Here is a 9,774-nt window from a genome sequence, read left to right as displayed (position 1 = left end):
CCATTCTAACACATGAATATGCTTTGATCTAAACCGTTCGATTGTAGCTCTGGTTGTATGTTTAGGGTTGTTGTCCTGCTGGAAGGTGAACCTCTCTCAAGTCTTTTGCAGACTAACAGGTTTTCTTCCAAGATTGCCCTGTATTTGGCTCCATCCATCTTCCCATCAACTCTGACCAGCTTCCCTGTCCCTGCTGAAGAAAAGCATCCCCACAGCATGATGCTGCCACCACCCCCACCACGTTTCACGGTGGGGATGGTGTGTTCAGGGTGATGTGCAGTGTTAGTTTTCCGCCACACATAGCTTTTTGCATTTAGGCCAGAAACTTAAATTTTGGTCTCATCTGACCAGAGCACCTTCCTCCACGTTTGCTGTGTCCCCCACATGGCTTTGTGGCAAACTGCAAACAGGACTTCTTAGGGCTTTGTTTCAACAATGGCTTTCTTCTTCCCACTCTTCCATAAAGGTGCGATTTGTGGAGGTGCACGACTAATAGTTGTCCTGTGGACAGATTCTCCCACCTGAGCTGTGATCTCTGCAGCTCCTCCAGAGTTACCATGGGCCTCTTGGCTGCTTCTCTGATCATTGCTCTCCTTGCCCGGCCTGTCAGTTTACGTGGACGGCCATGTCTTGGCAGGTTTGCAGTTGTGCCATACTCTTTCCATTTTTCGGATGATGGATTGAACGCTGCTCTGTGAGATGTTCAAAGCTTGGAATATTTTTTTTTATAACCTAACCCTGCTTTAAACTTCTCCACAACTTTATCCCTGACCTGTCTGGTGTGTTCCTTGGGCTTCATGATGCTGTTTGTTCACTAATGTTCTAATGTAACCTCCGAGGCCTTCACAGAACAGCTGCATTTATACTGAGATTAGATTACACACAGGTCGACTCGATTTACTAATTAGGTGACTTCTGAAGGCAATTGGTTGCACTGGATTTTATTTAGGGGGTATCAGAGTAAAGGGGGGCTGAATACTTTTGCACACCACACTATTCAGTTTTTTATTTGTAAAAGAAATTCATGTATCATTTTCCTTCCACTTCACAATTATGCACCACTTTGTGTTGGTCTATCACATAAAATCCCAATAAATCACATTTACGTTCGTGGTTGTAACATGAAATGTGGAAAAGTTCAAGGGGTATGAATACTTCCCACTGTAAACGCTGCAGGTAAAAAGGCCATTAGGCAGAAATACCTTCAGTTGAGGCCTGAACTGATATTATTTACAAAATATTTATTCTGGAAAGAATAACTGGTTTTTCTTAAGTTCTGTGTATATTTTATTGTATCATGTATTTTCACTTTTGAATTCGTTGTACTTATTTGCTTTTGTATAATCTATTATTTCTCAATTTTATTATTATCCTCTACGTTGTTGTTTTAATAGACAGAGACAGTAAAGGCTTCTATGTTTTATGGCTAAGACATTTTTTGTATGTTTTTTAGTAAACACAACTACAGAGAGAATTTACAAAAATGTGTGACACCGTCTCATTTCTAAATATGGATTCTCCTCTTTATTTCTTTACATGTCAACATTCAAATACAGTTCACTCAATCTCATGATGACTACTCTCATAATTTCACATTAAACAAACAGAAAGTGAAGTTAGTATCAGTGGTCACTGAGTGGTATGTGACCGTGCAGGATGCAATGGACAGTCTGAAAGGCGTGTATTGCTGAGAGACTGCACACGGTACGACACAGTGCACCTTTTCCCTGATATGTACACTTGCACACAGGTAACAAAAGGTAAGGCACAACATGTTCAGTTTACTCCTTTTCTTATATAAAAAAAATAACAGAATTTTAAAATAAATCAGAAACTAGTAAAACAAGGAGTGAGAACATTCGACTGTCTGTCTGTGTGTGTAGGTGTTTGTGTTTTGGAACTGGCACAGAGTCATCACAACAGCTCTGAACCCTCAGCAGGTCTGATGCGCGTGCTCTACAGGAACACAAAGTTTCAAAGATAATCAAGTACATTATTGGAAAATTATTAAAACCTCTTCTTATTGTTTGATTCCGCGTGTGTGCGCACTGCTAATCTCTCCATTGTTATGTTACACAGCCGTCTTCCTGGGATTCACATATGAGGCGACGCTGAGCCTTCATCACAGGTTTGGTGCTAACCAGTTCAGGAACTTCATTGCGAGCTCAAATCCTAAGAAACAAGCCTGAAAACAAGAGTCAAGAAAACAAAGTTAGTTTGTTTGTAACAGTGATGGAATAAATAACTTTTTCTGTTGTCTGTGACAAAATGTACAATAAGTATTATTTCATCACAACAGAACCACGTACATTATTATAGTGCACATATTTTATATTGTCTGTAGTTTTCTTTTTGATGATCCCTTTTCATTTAGCTGCTTCATATGTAACTTTCACCTGCAGCAGTGGGTTTAGCTTTTAGTTTACATTATCAGATTATTGGTGTTAACTGATATCATCTTTAGGAGCGTCCTGGTGGTTTAAGCTGCTGTCCACGTAATCGCAACAGCCAGTCGCAACAGAGTTCAGCGACCTTTGCTGCATGGTGCATTTCCAGTCACTTCTCTTCTTTGATTCCTTCTACATTACTCTAAATTTGTTCTGGTTTGAAAGAGGGAAAAAAAATGATGGCCCTTTGGTGTGTTCAAATGTTTCATGCTTTGGTTTTGCTCTTGGTCTTAATCTTTAACATGTTAACTTAATTACTTACTATATGTTTTACGTTTTTACTTTTATTTATCCATTGTATTCTCCCTATCATCCTCATGCTCACTGTCTAAATGGACCATACAGCTCATATGAGCCCTTCACAAAGTCACTAAACTGAAGAATAAGAGAAGTGTACTCACTGCGTTTGCAGGGAAAGCTCTAAGCATGACAGCATTAAAGCCTTTGTACAGCGAGCCCACGCCCTCCTCTCTGATCAGCTCCCGCAAAACATCCCGAAAACCGTTGGGATATTTTCCCTCAGGAGCTGAGGGAAAGACACATTACAAGAGTCAGCCATAGACACATTTTAACAGTCAGAGTCTGCCTGTGTCAGAAGTAAGTCGAACTTTTTTTTATTCTTGAAGACATTTCATTACTCATCCAAGAGGCATCTTTAACAAAAATCAATCCCACCAATAATTCCAGTTTCCAGTGACTTAGTTCCTCTGGAAATCCTACTGCCTACTACTATAATGGAGAATCTTCATAGACACTAAATACTGAACTTCTCACAGGCGATTTCACTCTGCTACATCACATATTACCACATCTTACCACAATGAATTGAATTTAAGATCATTTTAAAAATGAAAATACAGAAAGCTGTTAAAACCAGTCCAGTTCTGACTGAACTTGTGTAATGAAATCTCAGGAACTATAAAGCAGTAGAATAAGAAAAAGAAAATCCAACAACTGCATCGATGGCATGAAATCACACTGTGTTTAGTAGACAGGACGCAGACTGAACTATTAACTCTCCTCTGTAATAGTGGGAACTCATCAAATGGAAAAATTAAGACAAAAGAGGAAGACCTAAAAATTTCAAGCACGATCTGAGTTTTTTCAAGCTTGGTGAGAGAAAACAAAATAAATATTTGATCGGATCTAAAAGCAAACCTGTCTGGAAACGAGACTTGAGAACGTCGGGTGGAATTGCGACCGCCCAGTTAAAGATTCCAGCCATTCCTCCAGCAAACAGCACACTGGGAACACTGAGCTCGTTGGGGCTGCAGAGAAAAGACAACAGGCTCGACTGCTCGGGTCTTTTTAAAGCTCACAGTTGTAAATACTGAGGGGAAAAACAAATACACACCTTTTTCCTGCAGGTGTGAGGAGCTTCTTCAACCACTCATAGGACATGAAGTACATCCCACTCGCTGGAACATCTGAGTTACAAAACAAAAACAAATATACATATATATTATATATATATTTACATTTATTAGATAAATAATTGAATGGATAATTGACAATTATTAGGCAATGTTTCTATGTGAATATACTGTACTTATTCTCACATTATATACAAGTGGTTATTGTAAGTTGAAGCAGACACATTTACACAGACACTATGATAACAACCTAGACAGAATAATGACAACACCTCATGGCTAAGCTCAGATATAACTTAATTCAAATTAGTAACACATTTATAAAAGAAGATCATATTAGATCACACATCAACTAGCAGTCCTGCAGACAGCAGAAAAGTAGCAGAGCTCTAAATGTACTGTGTGTGTTTTCACTGTAGCAACATGTGTCAGTAACTGGAACGTTAAGAAATATGTTGAGGGGAGAAATTATGACAAAATGATGAAGACAAACTGCATCAAGGAAAAAGAAACAGCAGCGGCAAGTTGAAGTAGGATGATAGTGACATTATGTGGCACATAAATTACATTGTACACTGAAGGATGATAAATGATGCTAATATTAGGACAAAACCTACACTGTTTTCGTGCAAATACATAATATATAGTATAATATATATATATATATACACACACACACACACACACACACTTTAAACAAGTTGTGACGTTTGCTCAGAGTCCGGATCTATCAGAGTAAAGAACAACCTCTCATGAGAGTCAGGGCGGTGCCTTTGTAGATTCCTCTGATCCCAGACTCTCGGTACAGCTGTTTGACACAGTCCATGGGTCCAGCATACTTAACCTCTCCAGATGCTGCCTGGATCTGTAAAATAAACAGACAAACAATTTTACACTGTTTTCTCACAAATAACAATCTTTTCAGAATTTGAAGCAACAAAGGAAGAGCCCGATGAAATACCAGCTCTATTTTGGCATAGGGAATGTATTTTGTCAGTAGCACAAGGGTCACTGATTAGATCCTGTTTATCTGAACAAACACATTAAATATCCTCTGACCTGTAGGAGGCATTTGATTCGTTCTCCAGGAGCCATGATGGCCGTGGTGAACACACCAGACAACATCCCTGCAGCAAACAGCTGTGGATACCTGCAGGAGACGAGGGAAAGAGGCTGATTCACGTACAAATTATCCCCCACTGAGTGTTTGGAAGAGTCTGCCACAAAATAGAGCCGCCTCAGGCAGAGCAATCACCTACGTAAGGATATCATCAGGAGTTCTCTGTTGTAGTTTCTTGCCTAGTCCGAATCCAAAAAAACAGACGGCAAACATGGGTGTGACGCCAATGATCGGGGCTGCCATGCCTTTATAAAGCCCTTTCACACCCTGTAAGAGAAGAAGACGACGACAAGGAAACATCAGCACGAGGGAGAGAAGAAACTTTGGTCAACAGTTCATCCTTGAGGTTAAAGCAGCACGCATCCTCACCTCTTTGGCTAAGGTCTTTTTGAAACAGTCAATGGTTCCAGCATATATGAGGCTCTCTCCTGGTTTGGGTTTTGGCTGAGTTTGTAAACGCACCTGAGAGAAAAAGAAGATGGTTTTTTTTTTTTTGTAATGACCTCACACATAAAGAATACAGCATAGATGTGGCAAGAGTTTTGGATCTAACAAGAAATAGTTTTCAGAGTTTGAAGGGGGAGAACTTGACTGCCCTGACCTGCACCTCCTCCATCACCCTCTGGTCGAGTTAGAATTAGTCCAAATATTTAGGAAGTAAACATTGGATTTTTCTTTGAAATGTGGCCAGAAACACAACTTCAAATAAATGCTAATGTTGCTCTGTGTCTGTTGGATGTGTAAATAGGCAACTGTTTGCTAACTTGTTTGCCATAATAACTGTGACTAAGGTGATAATGTGTCCAACTGAAATCAAAGTTAGTTATCCCATTTTTGCAGTGTAAAATAATGTCAGTGTTTTTTAAATTTATTTTCAATAATTTTGTTTTATTTAAAGGAAGAAAAGGGTATTTGGAGAAATTTCAGAAACATTACTTTCTTATTTGTTATGCTGATGTTACTTTTGTTAGTGGGTGCGTCTGCACTTTTACACCCTGCTGCCTGTCCTCGTTCATGTCTCACTACTCGTAAAGCTAACTCAGATTCTTATCCATAACGCGGTACCATCAGGGAGATGTCTGATCGGTGCCACATTCATAAGTCATAAAGAAACATCTTCAGCGATAAGAAGAACAAGAAGTCCTGCCACAGTTGGTCTGACCACCCCAGAGTCCTGATCTCAACGTCATGGGATTACGTGAAGAGACAGAAGACACTGACGCAGCCGAAGTCAAAGCCAAGCACCTTGAAGAAAAATATGCACCTGGGAGAACTGGTGCTGTTTTGAAGGCAAAGCGTGGCCACACACAATGATTTGATTTAGTTTTTTTCTGTATGAAGTTAACTCATGAATAAATAACAATTCGTGGCATTATTATTTAACACATCCACACTTTACTTTTAGCACCTTAAACCTTTACACAGCGCTGCATCTGCAATACCATAATATTTACAAATATATAGGCTGATTTATGAGACTTTACTTTCTGAGAATCTATTCAGGAGCACTGAGCTAAATACTGTAGGTCTAATGCGATGATAGCATGATGACAGCAGTGCTGCATTCAGGTGAGATCTCGGCTTTAACAGCAGCACTGAGCTGAGTCATTAAATAGACCCTATGTAGGTGAAAGGGCTGCAGCAGCCTGAGCTGACACTCTGACACTCTGCAGTAAAACTGAACACACTAACTGCAGCAGTAAGTTACATCCACACAGTCTGAGTCCGACCACAACCAGGAACATGTCTGTCTCTGCTGCCCGCGGATACACTCTGCTGCCCGTTTCCTAAATGAAATGCAGTGGGTAAGTGAGACACAGAAATTACTTTAATGGTGTCGAGTGGATGTCCGGCGAAGACGAGGCAGACCCCTCCAAAGCCTCCAGCGAAGAAGTTCTTCAGCGGGCTGATCGGCTGTTGGGACATTTTTACTTTCCGTTCTGCTGAAGAGAAACACAATGAAACCGACACCGAGAGAAAACCGGGACAAACCGACAAAATAAATAAAAAACACCAAGGCAAGAAATACCAGCTCACCTGGTCGGTGTTTCTGTGAGAGGTGTCAGTGCGCTGCTGTCTCCCCTGTCTGTTGGACCTTTGACCCACTTATCTACCCGGACCGGTCTGACTGCAACACCGCTCTACTCTGGTACGTCTCGGTTTGGTGTCCGAGTGGAAACACTTTGATTGGCAACAATCACTGCGAATAAAGAAAGATAAACAAATCACATAATATTAGTGTCTGCGTGTGTGTATTTATGTGTGTATGTAGGTTGGTTGCTGCATGTCATCCCCTCTCTCTCCCCAACTTTCCTGTTTCTCTCTCACTGCTACTAAAATGAAGACATGATGTTCTTATATAAACAGGTATATGGACATTTTTAAGTGATTATTAATGTAAAGCAAAGTGTAAAGCAGTGTTTTTATATGTTGTCATTCATTAGCTATCTGTTTATACAACAGCCTCCAAGAGTGGGTGCCTGTAGAAGGAGTTAATCATTAGTGCCACGGGTGCTCAGCTCCAAGGCACTCCTCTACAGCTAGAATAGCTGAGAGGAGTGCCTCGGGGCCTTTCATGCCTTAATATACTATGATTATTTTTTAACATTTTATGCCATTTTATGCCATTTATATGTTGATATTTTTTGTCATTATTATGCCTTACTATATTATTTTGTCTTATGCTTTGCCATACTATGACCTTTTTATGACCTTTTATGCCTTAATATAGTATGATGATTTTTTGACGTTTTATGCCATACTATACTATGATGTTTTTTGGCATTTTTGTACCATACTATATTTTGATGTTTTTTGTCATTACTATGCCTTATTATGTCATTCCGTCCCATGCCTCGCCATACTGTGACGTTTATATGACCTTTTACACCTTAATATACTATGATTATTTTTTGACATTTTACGCCATTTTATGCCATTTATATGTTGATATTTTTTGTCATTATTATGCCTTACTATATTATTTTGTCTTATGCCTTGCCATTCTATGACGTTTATATTACCTTTTATGCGTTAATATACTTTGATGATTTTTTGACATTTTATGCCATACTATACTATGACGTTTTTCTGACTTTTTATGCCTTACTATATTATTTTGTCTTATGCCTTGCCATTCTATGACGTTTATATTACCTTTTATGCGTTAATATACTATGATTTTTTGGGGGGGCTTTTTATGCCTTACTATACAATGACATTTTTATATTTTTGTGTTATGTGTTTTTATGTCATTTTTTGACAATTTTATGCCATAGTATTCTATGACGATATCCTTACTTTTTATGCCTTACTATACTGTCATTTTTTGACATTTTTATGCCTTACTATACTATGACGTTTTTATTAAAATACTATTTTTTTAATGCCCTTTATGTTTTTATTGAGTACTATTAATGATGGTGTGGAGGAACTGAACAGTAGTACAGTGGTTAGAGCAGTTCACCCATAAAACGAAGGTTGTGAGTTTGAATCCCGGGGGGATTCTTTCCATACTATGACGGTTGTATGCCTTATAATACTACTGTTTTTTATGCCCTTAATGTTTTTATTGAGTACTATTAATGGTGATGTGAAGGAACTGAACAGTAGTGCAGTGGTTAGAGCAGTTCACCCATAACAAGAAGGTTGTGGGTTCAAATCCCGGGGGGAGGCCTTTCCATACTATGATGCTTTTATGCCTTATAATACTATTGTTTTTTATGCCCTTTATGTTTTTATTGAGTACTATTAATGATGGTGTGAAGGAACTGAACAGTAGTACAGTGGTTAGAGCAGTTCACCCATAACAAGAAGGTTGTGGGTTCCAAACTCAGGTAGAGGCCCTTCCATACTATGATGTTTTTATGCCTTACTATACTCTGATGTTTTATGACTTACAATATTATGAATTTCAGATGTGCAGCATGGTAGCACAATGGTAAGGACCTTTACCCCACACTGAGAAGGTTGAGTGTTCGAACCCCAGGCCAGGGGCTCATCTATACAATAACATTTTTTGCCTCACGGTACTAAGACTTTTTCAAGCCTTACTATAACTTTTCATTCCTGACTATACTATGATGTTTTTATGATTTGTTATGCCATATTATACTATGTTGTTTTTTGACATTTATATGCCTTACTATGCAATTCTAGCCAACTGACCCTGTCACTCTCTTTCACTTTGAAGAAAAAGTGATTTCCACTCCTCCTTTGAGTGCTCATAGTTTGAAAAGTTTACATGTTATGTAAAAACAGTTCCTGTCTTTTGGAGAGAGCAGAAGTTTTCCTCCGTTTTATAGTTTGAATCACATTTCTACGTGCAAATTTTGTGGGTTTTTAAAGAAAATTCCAATGCATTCCTAATGCATTATTTATTCCCAGTATTTTGGGAATAACTTTGGGAAAAATTGGAATTTTAACACCAAAATTCATAGCACCTCTTTCGGGATCAAGACGCACGTTTTGATGTATATATTACCGGGGTTTTCTCAAAGCTGCGGGACCAGTTACGCGCCAAAATTTGGCGGAATAATAATAATAAGCCCGAAGGAATATTAATAGATGCCTCGGGGCACTCCTCTCAGCTATTCCTGTGGCACTAATAATAAAGAAGTTATAACACAGTTTTCATACATTGATGCAGGCTCACTATTTGGCAAGATCAACACTAAAAAATTTCTGTAAATTTAAGGAAAAATTTAAACAATATAATCCTGTTATCTTTAAATGCAGTATAGAACTGGAAATTTTTCTCGGTGAAATTTTTCGTAACGGTATTTTACAGTATTATTGCTTGGAGGAAAGAAAACAATAATTTACCGTATTTTTG

At 38.7% G+C, this 9,774-nt stretch overlaps 1 protein-coding gene across 2 annotated transcripts in view; it reads right to left on the bottom strand.

The window, feature by feature from the left end:
- Positions 1-7,069, bottom strand: part of LOC111222141 (mitochondrial carnitine/acylcarnitine carrier protein-like) — a 21,232-nt gene extending 14,163 nt beyond the window's left edge. Inside the window, exons 1-10 of one of the 2 annotated variants that reach the window (XM_022745720.1) lie at positions 6,978-7,069; positions 6,768-6,880; positions 5,310-5,402; positions 5,080-5,207; positions 4,880-4,970; positions 4,568-4,685; positions 3,802-3,874; positions 3,606-3,715; positions 2,849-2,973; positions 1,499-2,185 (exon numbers count right to left, since the gene is read on the bottom strand). In XM_022745720.1, coding sequence (XP_022601441.1) covers positions 2,123-2,185; positions 2,849-2,973; positions 3,606-3,715; positions 3,802-3,874; positions 4,568-4,685; positions 4,880-4,970; positions 5,080-5,207; positions 5,310-5,402; positions 6,768-6,866 — 900 coding nt within the window. In that variant the 5' untranslated portion in view covers positions 6,867-6,880; positions 6,978-7,069 and the 3' untranslated portion in view covers positions 1,499-2,122. Of the gene's footprint in view, positions 1-1,498; positions 2,186-2,848; positions 2,974-3,605; positions 3,716-3,801; positions 3,875-4,567; positions 4,686-4,879; positions 4,971-5,079; positions 5,208-5,309; positions 5,403-6,767; positions 6,884-6,977 lie in introns of those variants that run through there. The other variant, XM_022745717.1, reaches the window with a different exon arrangement.
- Between the last annotated feature and the right edge of the window lie 2,705 nt (positions 7,070-9,774).

This window comes from Seriola dumerili, unplaced genomic scaffold (genome assembly GCF_002260705.1).
Source record: "Seriola dumerili isolate Sdu_G_001 unplaced genomic scaffold, Sdu_1.0 BDQW01000089.1, whole genome shotgun sequence".
Lineage (NCBI taxonomy): Eukaryota > Metazoa > Chordata > Actinopteri > Carangiformes > Carangidae > Seriola > Seriola dumerili.
This window is presented reverse-complemented; position numbering and strand designations above follow the sequence as displayed.